The sequence below is a fragment of the Hakea prostrata genome, chromosome 9 (assembly GCF_041222555.1).
Source record: "Hakea prostrata isolate BN-2017 chromosome 9, UWA_Hpros_2, whole genome shotgun sequence".
Taxonomy (NCBI): domain Eukaryota; kingdom Viridiplantae; phylum Streptophyta; class Magnoliopsida; order Proteales; family Proteaceae; genus Hakea; species Hakea prostrata.
Genome location: NC_142608.1, coordinates 2,025,754 through 2,038,423, shown reverse-complemented (window position 1 = coordinate 2,038,423; position 12,670 = coordinate 2,025,754). Strand labels below are relative to the sequence as shown.

The window sequence follows — 12,670 nt, the reverse complement described above, 5'->3', positions numbered from 1 at the left end:
AACAATAAAAATTGACTGACTTCTTCTTGGGTTCTTTCTGATGACTTTCCAGCCTGAACACGGCAAGCACATATGACCCACGAACAGAAGAGAAGAAGATGAGATAACCATGCTCTGCTCTCGCATCCAAGTCCTTGATTGAGAATATTGAGCATCTCTTGGGTAATCATTTTTGTATTATATAAACCCATTTACATTTCCATATCGATCCCACTACTAAGTGTCAAGGCTCGTCCACAGAATCTAATTAACTTCTTCTAACTCACTTCTCTTTCACTGCCTGTTCTTCTCTCCGAACAACGATGGACAGTATCAAGTGTCAAAAACTTCAACCAGGAATCAAATTCGAGAAAGCTCAGCTTTTGAAGAAGACCCTTCAGCTCCTGATGTTATCTTTATTCTGTGTCTTTTTGGTCCTCCTCTCACCTTCTGCAACGTTCTCTCTCTTAGATCTTTCTTTTAAGTTATATTTCTCTACGTTGTCTTTCCAACGCTTCGACTATAGTATTGACAGGAACTATATGTTTCTCCTCTGCAATGGAATCCTTGTCTTACTAGCCATGACCTCTGGTTTGATCAGTTTTTGTCCGGTAGAGACTGTTGAATCTCATGATGAATCCCGAAGGAGTAATAGAGATTATCTTCAGAGGGTGGATGAAATTCCAGAGAAGAAAGCATCAGCTTCAGGGAAGGTAACTGTGTCGAAGAGTATCAACAATCCTGAGAATGCTCAAGGTGGAGGAGGAAAAGCGCGTTTGATTACCGTGGAAGATGAAAATGGGTATTTGGTTGCAGTGGGAAGGGAGGGTGGTTTCTCACCAGCAGCACCAGCAGTACCAGTCACAGCACTGGCACCAGCTACATCACCAGCAGCAGTACCAGCCACAGCAGCAGAAGATCATGAGGAAGAAGAGGAAGCAAATGAAGCAATTAGTACAGAGGAATTGAACAAAAAATGTGAAGAGTTTATAAGAAAGATGAAACAGGGACTCAAAAGCGAAGCTCGACAATTGGTTATGGTTCAAAACTATTAATTTCTTACGAAAAAAAACCAGTCCCCAATGCATCAGATTGCAAACCCAGAAGAATGCATGTTTAGCTTCCTCTTCTATTTTTTCCCCGACTCTGTCAGGCTTTTTATTTTCTTCTTTCTCTTAACATAACACTGTTTTAAGCTTTCTTAATTTAGTTTTTGGAGAGCTTTTCCTTTTTCCCTTATGGGTGTGATGTAATAATAAATGTAACATAGGTATGATGAGGCTAGGAAACAAGTGAGAAAGCAATGGAGATTCAGTTGCAGAAACTAGTGTTTTTATTGATAAAAAGAGTAAGATTACTTTGTTAACTCAAATTCAAAAAAAGTTAGCTAGTTTTATGGGTTGGGGAATTGTGTAAGATCTTAGAAGAAGATACTAAGAAAGGCTAAATTCAATGACCGACAGACAAACAATAGATGATTGGGAATTGAAAGCAATTCTTCAAGGTGTCCCAGTTGATGGAGATGGGAAAGTGTTCAAACTTTTGAAAGGGACTAATTGATTGGTAGATAATGATTTTCTAGTTAAATCACAAGATTCTTCCATGTTCGATGATTAGCCAATTGCTATATCTATGGGAAGCTTTCCTGCAATTTTCCACTTGACTTGGTTCCTCTTCCTGAATAGAGAGTCTTGCGGAAGAGGACGAAAGAGATAATTAAAAAAAGGTGAGAGAGTTGGAAGGAGAGATTGAGATAAGTCATCAATCAATTTCACCTTTCAATTAAAAGCATGTCGGCCTGTCCATAATCGTCTTCTGCGCAACTCGTCGAACACCTCACCTGCTCTACCCACGAGTTTGGTAATTTCTTTGAAAGTTCCGTCGAGACCCCATGGACCTACAAACGCCAGCCAATTGCTGAAACATAGACGGAGACTTTCTGATGACTGAGCTTCTGCTTCTTCTTCTTCTTCCTTCTTTCCATTCTGGTCGTAGTGTAGTTCATACATCAAGGCTCTTTCCATTAATCCCACCCTGAGAACTGTTGAACGGATCCGGTGAAATATATCTTAAGAAGCACACCAGTGGACTGAAGTACCTGTTGTACTTGTACACAGCCGACACAAGGCCATATGTCGCCATGTCGCTGGGGGGCGACACGACTCCCCCCAGCGACACGATATATACCAAATATCTCATAGCCAGCAGTGGATTTCCTTTTATCAAGATCTCCTGCAAAATCAGAATCAGTAAATTCAGATCCTCCATAACATAGAGCAGCATACGATTTTTCATTCGCTTTTGCTAAAGTGACATAGCTCCCGCCTCTAAAAACTCCGGGAGCGCTGCCCTTACAACAATATGTGAAGCATGAGCCATACTCAACATAATTGGATAATGAATTGTAAACTTTAGTACATCTCTTTACTACTTGTGTATTTGTGTTCTCTTTGCATATTTACATTAATTTATAAGAATTTTCCAAACTTCAAGTTTTGCCCGCATGTAGCTGGACATGTGCCAATTATAAACTTTAGGTTAGGTGATGTTTTAGGTCAAAATAACACTCCCAATGTGTTTATTGGCCTCAAATTAAGTTACACGTCAAATTTCATGTCAAAATGACCTAAAATACCCTTCGAAACAGGGGTTCGATTTTTCATCGAACCCTTGCCAAAAGTCGAGCGACTTTTGGCGACCTATCGCCCATGTCGCCAGGGTCCGACACGGCGACATGAGTCGACATGTCGAACTTTGCTTGTACCTAGATGATGATTTACATCAGAAGCACTGGTTCGAATATTGAAATCGACCGTTATTGATTTGATCGCCGATGGTTGGATTTGAATATTTGAGTGACTAAAAATAATAATAAGAATTTTTTACATGTGAGTTAGTGGACCATAAATTAATATTAGGTTCCTTAATGTAATATATATATATATATATATATATATATATTGATGAATAAATAATTAAATTACTAAAAGCAAACAAGAAAATATATACAAAGGAGAAAGAGGGGGATGGAGAGAAACCCAGTCAAGGAGGGGACTGGAGAGAAGATGAGAGACTCCAAGAACTAACAATTAGCATATTTCTTGGAGAATCAACAACAGGGGAGTGGAAAAGTGAACAAAGCCTCAAAGAAATATCAAAATAGGTGGCAATTCAAATCATATCACGAGATCAGGATTTAGAAACCCATCTTCTCAAATTGCGCTTCCACCAAAGATGGTGGATAGTGATAGCAAAGACAAGCTTATCCACTTGGTCACAGATAGTGGCACCAACAAAATTTCTCAGGATCCATTTCCGATCTCAAACAAAGCCTAATGAACATCGCGATTTGGGACAAATGGAGGCAAGGGCAATGGACCAAATAGAGTGGGAGAGCGGGTAACAGAAAAAAAAAAAGATATCAAGATCCTCTAAACTATTCAAACAAATGGTACAGTTAGGGTTGGCAAGGATGTGGCAGCTAATGAGAAACACTTGGGTAAGTAGGGCAAGGTTAAGGGCTCTCCAAAGGGTTAGGGAGTAGCGGGGGATGTGGATTTTAAACCAAACAAGGTGGATCCAAGGGACAGGGGGAGGGGGTCCTTAGAAGGTTATAAGTTGAGGCAGTGGAAAAGGAAGTAGAATGGGAATGAAGCCAAGTAATGTGATCATCAGAGTGGGAGAAAAGGGGAGGGAGGGAGTTCCAAGCCTATGTGAGACTTGGGGGTGGGGAATGTGGGACCAAAAGCCAGAGGAAATAAAGGTGGAGAGGGGTATGGATTTTGGGATACGGGAGTTGTATACAAATCTAGGGCCAAGGGGAGTGAACAGGATACCCACCGGAGGGTCGAGTCAAAAGGAAGTGGAGACACCAGTTGAAACCTGGACAGAAATGGCTGAAAGAGCATGACTCCTGAGAAAAAAAAGCTTTCTCAAGATCCAGGAAGGATTGGACGGGGGGGGGGGGGGGAGAGTCCAAATGGAGTCATTCTTGAGGAGATAGGAATATACCCAGGAAACCTAAATTGAATCATGTTTGGATGCAATCTTTGAAATGAGTTTCACGAGACATGCCGTATTCATATCAAGAATACGACGGATTCCAAGACCTCCCTTGAATTTGGGGCGGCAAATGGACCTCCAGCTAATGGGATGAAGGAAGCAGGAAGATTCTTGGTCTTTCCAAAATAATGCACAAAAGATGGATTACAAGGAGGACAGAACGAATAAGCACCAATCTCCCAACAAACGAAAGCGCTTATTTTTCTAGATTTGGAGCTTTTTCCGAATATGATCAAGCATAGGGGAGCAATGGTAGCGAGTGAGCCTATCCAAGATAAGGGGAAAACCAAGGTAAATCACAGGGAAGGAGCTAGGGCTAAACCCAGAAAGAAGTAGGAGGGAGAAAAGATGGTAGATTTCTCAAAATTGACTCTAGAGGGATTCAAATAATGAGAGGATAGTAGAATAGAAGAATGGTTGGCTTTAGAGAAAATCATAAGGTCATCTGCAAAGGCAAGATGGGAGAGCTTAAGGGATTTACACTTGGAAATAGAAGAAATGAGCATCTGATCAGTTTTGGATTGGATGAGGCAGGATAGAACTTCCGGAGCTAAGGTGAAGAGGTAAGGGTAGAGGGGGCATCCTTGGCGGATACCAACTTGAGAGGAGAAAAAACCAGCCAGGGAGCCATTGGTGATGACAAAGAAGTGAGGAGTGGAAAGGCAAGTCTCTACTATTCAATGTACAAAGGAGGGGGGGGAGATCCATAGCCAAAAGGACTTCACTAATAAAATCCCACGAATATAGTCAAAAGCTTTATGAAGATCAACTTTCATGAGTCACATATGGATTACAAGCAAACTAACACCATAAGCTACCAATTAAGTATATTTAAAGGCAAGATGGGAAGAGCCCTTTAAGTTATTTAATACATTATGTTAATATATAGTTTTAAAAAGAGATAATTGGTCATTAAACATTTAGTTTGAAACTTGGATGAGGCGACAAGGATAGAACTTCAGGAGCTAAGGTGAAGAGGTAAGGTACAGACCCAAACGAAAAAATATTAAGGAACCCAACATTAATTTATGATCACCAGACACGTAAAAAAACCTCCAATAATAATAATAATTGTAGGGTTTGGACGAGATGGGCACCAAGTGGTTTGGGTGGGCAGAGAAGGGGGTTAGGATGAGAAGCCCACCGGGGGGCCTGTTTGGTTAGATGAGTGCAAAGAAGTGAGGATTTCAAAGTCTATAGACTTCAAATCTACTGGAGTTATAATGTATAAAATTAAGTGTTTGGTTGTGGAATGAAATCCGTGAATTCATCATAAAAATTTATTTGATCGACATGATTTTTGTGAATGGACAATTGTATAACTTTAATGAAATCCCGATTCCACCCCACCCATAGAATCTAAAGATTCACCTTTTAACTAAAAAGGGATCAGACTTTCATGAGTTCATATGGATTTTTACAAGCAAACGGGTAACACCATTCATGAATCCGGAGATTTGAAATCTCTAGATTCATGTAACCAAACAGGCCCTAAACAACTTTCAAATGAAAAAGGTTTTTCGATTGATGTAGCTTTCCATGAGTCAAATCCAAGTCAAATCAGGGCTTGGCGTCCTTTTCGATTTAATATTTAAATGGTGGGCCTCTCTTTACTCTTTCCCGTGTATATGGGCTATAGCCGAAAAGAATCTGGATGATCACCCTTGATTGCTCCCTTAAAGGATTTACTACCACAAATTGGGTGGGACCCACTGGTAAAAAATAAAAAATAAAAAAAATCCTCTCATCACCCAACTCTTGGGTCCTTCTGTATTTATGGTGGTAAAGTCGTCGGGGAGCACAATGTGCTATCCCGACGGGTAGCTAATTCGGACTCTAGCCGACAAGGGTGTGGACTAAATTGCTTAGCGCATGACTTTCAAGTCAAGATTTCGGCTACCAGATTTGAAATCTCGACTGTTGAATATGCGTGGCTTGATGGTCCTGCACATTTAATGCGCAGGACCCAAGCAAGACCCATGGACTAAGGTTTAGATTCAAATTTGAACATTTTTTCCCCCTTCCTTGTAAAGGGAGCTTATATTTCTTATTAACCATAATGGTAACATTAATAGAGGGTTACAACTTACAATCTTAAATAAGTTCCTTCATTAGCATCATCTTTTACAAAGCTGAAAAGAGCCTCCCCAAGAGAATACAGTCTAGCTCAACCCTAAAAAGTTAAAAAGTTAGCACAAATTTTAAATTTTAAATAACGGTGTGAGATTTATCTGAAAACACTTAGTACGCCATCCTTACTCGGCTAAAGGATGACTTTTTTTTTGGTAATGAAGTTTAATTTATAACGGCTATGCCGAGGAAACAAGAGAACAAAGCGCCTGAATCCTAAAGATCGAATATAAGTTAAAGGATGACTTGATACATGTCAGACCCTGTATTTTTTAAAATTACTTGTCAAACCCTATATTTTCTTTATTGTCACTGTTATCACTTTGTCATAAAGAATCGCCAGTTAACTAATAATTTGACATCTTTCCATTTTTTAAAAAAGATTTTAAAATACTAAAAATAGTTCTGAATTGTGTTCAACTGCTTTAGCATTGACTTATTGGAATCTTTTCTTTCATTTTTTGATCATTGATAAATAATATGTAAAATTTTTAACTCTCAATACACGCCTAAGCTGAAGATGACGTAAGAGTTGATAGTTCATCAATGATTCAGTAATTAAGGTAACGTAATGATTTTATATGTGTCTCATTTTAATAAATATTGTACATAAATACATGACTTTAAAAAGCGTAAAAATATCCCCACGCCAATGCTTAGCGGTCACTCATTGACTCTTTGGGTGTTCTATAAGGAAAAAAATCATTTGCTGTGCACAGCATTGCAGTATCACTCATTGACTCTTTGGGTGTTCTATAAGGAAAAAAATCATTTGCTGTGCACAGCATTGCAGTATCATAGCGCAACACATATCCTATTCTAAGTAAATGGTTCAGATTAGAAAGCTGGCTTTACGTGAAACAAACCCGTTTTAACCAAAATCCACTCATTTCTAAAACCCGGTTCTATGAATTAGAAATCCATGATTTTTTCCTATCTTTTTCCCTCTCACTCCCTTCTTTCATCCATCTCTTGTTCCCTCTCCATCTCTGTTTACTCCATTGACTAGACAAACTCCCGAAAAACCTAATGTCTATGAGTCAATGTAGGGAAAATGGCAGAACAATAATGAAGGGATTGAAGGAGAAATTGGCTTGAGAAGAAATGTCTACTAGGAACGTCAAATCCTAAATCAGAATCTAGTTTGATTAATTGATTTGTGTTGCTATTGATCATCTTCTCAGGCCTAAAATCTAAGGAACAACACAAAAGAAACATTGAAGGGATGGAAAGAATCCATGAATCTCAACCTTCTTCCGATGTGGACCAGGGACAATTATAACGTTCAATCAAGGATTTGGATTTATCTAATGATACGATAAGATCAATACACAACCCAAAAAAGAGAGGGGGAGGGGGGATTTAAAACATAATGAAGAACTTGTAATCATGTTCTTCAATTTACAAATTTGATAGCGAACCTATGAAAGGGGTTTTCACCCTCTTTCTCATCATCATCTAGATCGAGATTGACAAGAAGTGAGTGGTGTTCTTGGTTCACTCCGTCTGTTCAACCATTCTAATGAGATCAAACGAATCTACCCTTTTTCCATTAAACCTCATTCTTGACCTATAGCTACTTCTAAAGGTTTCTAAGTTATAGAACCAAGTTTTACAAATGGGTAGTAAAACTAACTTTATAATCTCAACCAGTTATTAAGAATACGACACATGTTGCCTGTAGTGCTGCACTGCTGATGATTTTTTTCCGTTCTATGGTCAATATTAATCCAAGTATAACACAAAGATACCGCTAATTATCCAGGAAGAAGACAAATCTAAAAATTTTTATACGTCAGCCTTATTTCTAGAGCCTCCCATGGTGACTCCTTTTTCTGGGTAAAAATCTTCCATGGTGATTCACAGAGTTGTTGAGTTGACTACCAGTTATGCGCCTCACACCCAAGGATCATGACGATCCAACTGAAAGGATCTTCTGAATCTCTTATACATTTTTCTTCCTTCTGAAGAGGTGGGTTTTAATTGTATTGATACTGAAGCAGAAAACGACTCAGAAGTCACTCCTTCGGTCAGTAATTACAACTTAATTTCCTGTATTTGCTTTCAAATTGGATTCCTCTCCATAATTTTCGCTTTCTTGCTTTCTGATTTTATCAGTTTCGAATCATGGGTTTCTCTTATCCAGAACTTCCCCTGTTTATATGAATTGGATCTTCATGAGTTTCTCTGGATTTTGCAGTCCTTCATGTTAATGATTAATTTCACAGCCGAGTTGTTTTACCTCATCCCCTGATCTATATAGGGAAATCCAAAAAAAAATAAATCTTCAAATGGCAAATGCTGAAGGAGAAGAAAAATCTTTGCTCGCCGGGTTATTAGATCCTTCCTCGAAACCACCAAATCAAAAGAAAACTAACAAGAAGGGAAGATTACGCCACTGTAGAAGTGCTCCACCACTAGATTCTCCTCACTCAGAGAAGAATGTTGGAGGCTCCCTTCCACGTTCCCAGTTCATCTTTGGGGATTTACATCCAAGTTTTGTACAGGTAGCCGCACTATTAACAATCTACCTCAGTGTAGGCACCATTTGTTTCTTCCTTGTTAGGAATCAGATCGGAGGAGACAAAACAAATGGGATTCTTGATGCTGTGTATTTCTGTGTCGTGACAATGACCTCAGTTGGGTATGGAGATCTTGTCCCAATCACCAACCTCACCAAATTACTTGCCTGTGCGTTTGTCTTCACAGGCATGGCTCTGGTTGGATTAGTTCTCAGTAAAGGAGCAGATTATCTTGTAGAAAAGCAAGAAAAACTATTAATAAAATCCTTCCACATGAATCACAAGCATGGTGCTAAGGAGATCGTCAAAGAACTTGAAACCAACAGAGTGAAATACAAGTTTGTTGTGACCCTGATCCTTCTTTTACTGCTAATTATTGCTGGAACAGTCTTTTTAAACAGAGTTGAGAAGTTGGATCTTGTTGATGCCTTCTATTGTGTGTGTGCTACTATCACAGCTTTAGGGTATGGTGATAAGAGCTTCTCAACCGAAACTGGGCGAGTTTTTGCTGTGTTTTGGATTCTAATAAGTACTATTTGCGTAGCTCAGTTCTTCCTATACCTTGCTGAATTAAGTGCTGAACGAAGACAACATTCGCTGGTCCATTGGGTTCTTACCCGGAGGATGACATGTACAGATCTTGAAGCAGCTGATCTTGACCATGATGGGGTTGTTAGGTATTGAGCATGAATCTTAGTATTTAAACAAGAAACTTTAATGAAGCATTGAAAACTCTATCAAGATTTGATATCATCTCACTGCTCATGTTTTCTTGGGTTCTGTCTCTAAACAGCGCTGCGGAATTCATCATATATAAGCTCAGAGAGATGGGAAAGATCAAAGAAGAAGATATAGAACTTGTAATGGAGGAGTTTGAGGAGCTTGATGTAGATCAGTCCGGGACATTGTCATTATCCGATTTAATGCTTGCCCAATCATCTGAAAAAACTACTTGAACTGCTCCTTCTTGGATAGGTCTTGGTTTCACTGTTGTAAACAATAACTCTGTTTTTCTACATGTAGATAGATATGTGTGCTTTTGAGAAATATATATGAGTTTTGCTGTTCTAGAATTTTCATCAGTAAGAGCAGCCCATATTCACTAAACAGTGATCTTGGTATGGATTCTCTCTTTCATTAATTCTGGGAATCTGGAGTAATTTTGCTACTTGGGAAAATGAACTCTAAAGCTATTGCTATTCTGCTGAAAGCTTTACATCTTTTCGTCTCAGTTGTGTACTTCTAGATCTTAAAGTAAAAACTTCAACACCTGCCTTCTGCAAGAACATTGAGCTTGATTGAATCAGCTTCTTGAATGGCGTTCAACTGTTTTGATCTAGTGTTTTTCATTTACTCAAATCTGTTAACCATTCCATTGGGCAGATTTTCTGCTGGTTTCTTCACTAATTTGATCCTCCTTGCATTGGATATTTGGGTTTCCATGGATATCATTACATCATCATAACCAAAAATAGACCGAATTGGAATTTCTCAAATGTAAATATGGGTGTGATTTTTTATGAAAAATATTGTTTAATTTGATCTTAAAATTGACTTCGATATGACGATGAGGGTGGTTTTAGACGGTGATTGTGACCATGATTGGTCACATCAGCCGCAAATGAGATGACGAATTCAAAATAATTCAAAACACAAGAAAGAAAGCGAAAGTAAGGCAATTGGGAGTGATAAAGCTGCCATCAACATCCTCTGAGAATTATTTTTGTTCGCCAAATTTACAAATCTTGTTCTTTCAGTTACCTAAATTCTCAGGACAACCCCCACCCTCCCAGAATACAACACAAACACCAGATAAGAAATGAAGAGAGAAGGAGAAAGAGAAGGAGAAACTGAAACTGGGTATATATCTACTCATCTGAACCTTGAGATTTGTAAGACCCATTTATGTTCTTCACTCCGATTTGAAAGGTTCTTCCTCCACCTGACCCGGTTGCCCTGCAACGAAATCTAAGAACCCTTCCCCAGTTTTCTCCACTGAAGCTTCAGATTCCGTTGGAGATACCCGACTAAAGAGAACGGCAGTGGCCAGAAACATGGCTGTAGAGAGGAAGAGTGGCCAAAAGTATGCAAGCAGGTCAACGAACCTGGGTGCCAACAGTACCAGCGTTAAGAGCAAAACTGCGACAATGATTCCGAAAATAAGGTGATACTTGAATTTCAGAAGCTTTTCTGGGATCGCCATGATTGATTCGCCAAGCTCTACTTATTGAATCTCGAATATCTAGATGGGTTTCTTTTTTGTGGCGCTGCTTAAGCTTTGCTTGTTGCCTTCTGCAATTGGTATGGTTCCCCAACCTCAAAAGCTCAAAACGATCACGGAAAAGGAGAGAGAGAGACACTAAATGGAGTTTATCCTCCCTGCAAAGATTCTCTGCTGAAAAATTGTTTGTTTATGGGTTTCTTCTGAGGTTTCAGACTTGCAGGTACCGTAAAATTATTCCACTAAAAAAGGTTTTCCTTTTAATTTGATTCCATCATTTTAAAACAACTCTGTTTAATATCTTCTCGCGTGACTAGCCAGTGAGTTTCCCAAACTAACCTTTTTTTTTCTCACTCTCTTTTTCCTCAAATGACCCTCTTTCTTTTTTTTTCATAAATCCTCCCTGCAAAGGTTTTATGGACCTGATCCATTTTGGGCTTGTCTCAATCCTTACCATGGCTGATCTTGTCTATTACATGTACGACAATTTGGTCCTTGTCTGTTCCTTGATTCGGTTTGTTGATTCGGTTCGAACCTTGTGTACTCATGCAGTTATATTTGTACTTTTTTTAGTTCTATGAATGAAATATTGTTTACCAAAAAAAAAAAAAAACCATTTATGACTATAATTTGTAATCATTAGTGGTCTTGTGGTCTTAAGCTCATTCTCATATAGTTTGATAATCTTTATGTTTCAGGTTTGAATTCCCTCTCTTCTTCGGTTTCTCACGTTGGGCAGTTGTGTACCATTCGATCAGGATATGAAATTGTTACATGTTTTTGTGGAATATACTAAGCCTCTAGTGGGCTACGCTAATGGGGCTAGTACTTGCGCTGGTAGTTCATGAGGTTAACACTTGCATAGGTCGAACTCGAAATTTAGCAGTTAGATATTAGGATACATAATTTTACATAATAATCAGGCAAAGGATAAAAGATCACGAGTTTTATCCTGTTTCATCTGACTTGTCGGCTTAGTGTCCCTAAAACATAGTAAAAGAAAATATCAGTGTCCCTAGATGGGAATCATTTGGTAATGGTATCTTAGTTAACTAATTAATAAGTATTGGAAATGGGTTAATACTTCTTCTTAGTTCTTAACAACCTTCATTTTTAATATTTGGATTCATTTGAGCCCTTTTTCTTCTCTTTCCAATCCTCAATGTGAGGTATGGATTAAAGATTAAGAAAAGCATATATTCTTTCCTCCATTTGGGCTATGTTGTAATCAATCTTAGTTAATTGATATCTGCAGATGGATAGGAATGGGCTAAGGATCTTAGAGAAACGTGTATACAGATATATTTAATGATCTTTGCTTAAGAAACGAATAAGAATAACTTCAAACAACTTTTATATCTTTCTCTCTCCTTATGACTATTAAATATGATGTGGAAGATTTGACGGCTACGATGCATCCTTGTAACGTTAGATGTATGAACTTGATATATAAGCAACACACTTAGCACAAATGAGGGTAAGCCTAATTACAATAACTCTGGCATTTATTTCCCTGCAAGTTTCAAAGAAGACATTCCTTCTTGAAGTATTTACTCCTCCCTATAAGGATTTGTGTTTTCTTGAGTTTGACTCAATCATTGGAGGTGACTTCTCGTCCTCAGAGGCGGCGGCTTACTCTCACCCTTTTTGATTCTCAGGAACCAGGTTCGGACCAGCAGTGGACCATCAGTGGACCAGATTGCACCCAGGCAGATTTCGGAACAACAAGACCCAAAAAACCGACTAATCTAATCCG

The 12,670-nt window shown here is 38.7% G+C and overlaps 2 protein-coding genes across 5 annotated transcripts; both read left to right on the top strand.

Moving 5' to 3' along the window:
* Positions 1-131: 131 nt before the first annotated feature.
* On the top strand, positions 132-1,588 carry LOC149003978 (uncharacterized). The gene has a single exon (XM_089169204.1). The coding sequence runs from the start codon at positions 303-305 to the stop codon at positions 1,032-1,034; it is 732 nt and encodes a 243-aa protein (XP_089025330.1). The 5' UTR covers positions 132-302; the 3' UTR covers positions 1,035-1,588.
* Positions 1,589-7,953: 6,365 nt separating this feature from the next.
* On the top strand, positions 7,954-10,701 carry LOC149003977 (two pore potassium channel a-like). Of its 4 annotated transcripts, none has more exons than XM_089169437.1 (3): positions 7,954-8,200; positions 8,435-9,370; positions 9,487-10,701. In XM_089169437.1, the coding sequence occupies exons 2-3, from the start codon at positions 8,463-8,465 to the stop codon at positions 9,647-9,649; spliced, it is 1,071 nt and encodes a 356-aa protein (XP_089025563.1). In that variant the 5' UTR covers positions 7,954-8,200; positions 8,435-8,462; the 3' UTR covers positions 9,650-10,701. The 4 variants fall into 4 exon arrangements, with proteins under 4 accessions (XP_089025563.1, XP_089025562.1, XP_089025561.1 ...); XM_089169436.1 differs by having other exon boundaries at positions 7,955-8,200; positions 8,372-9,370; XM_089169435.1 differs by having other exon boundaries at positions 7,955-8,200; positions 8,290-9,370.
* The last annotated feature ends 1,969 nt before the right edge of the window (positions 10,702-12,670 follow it).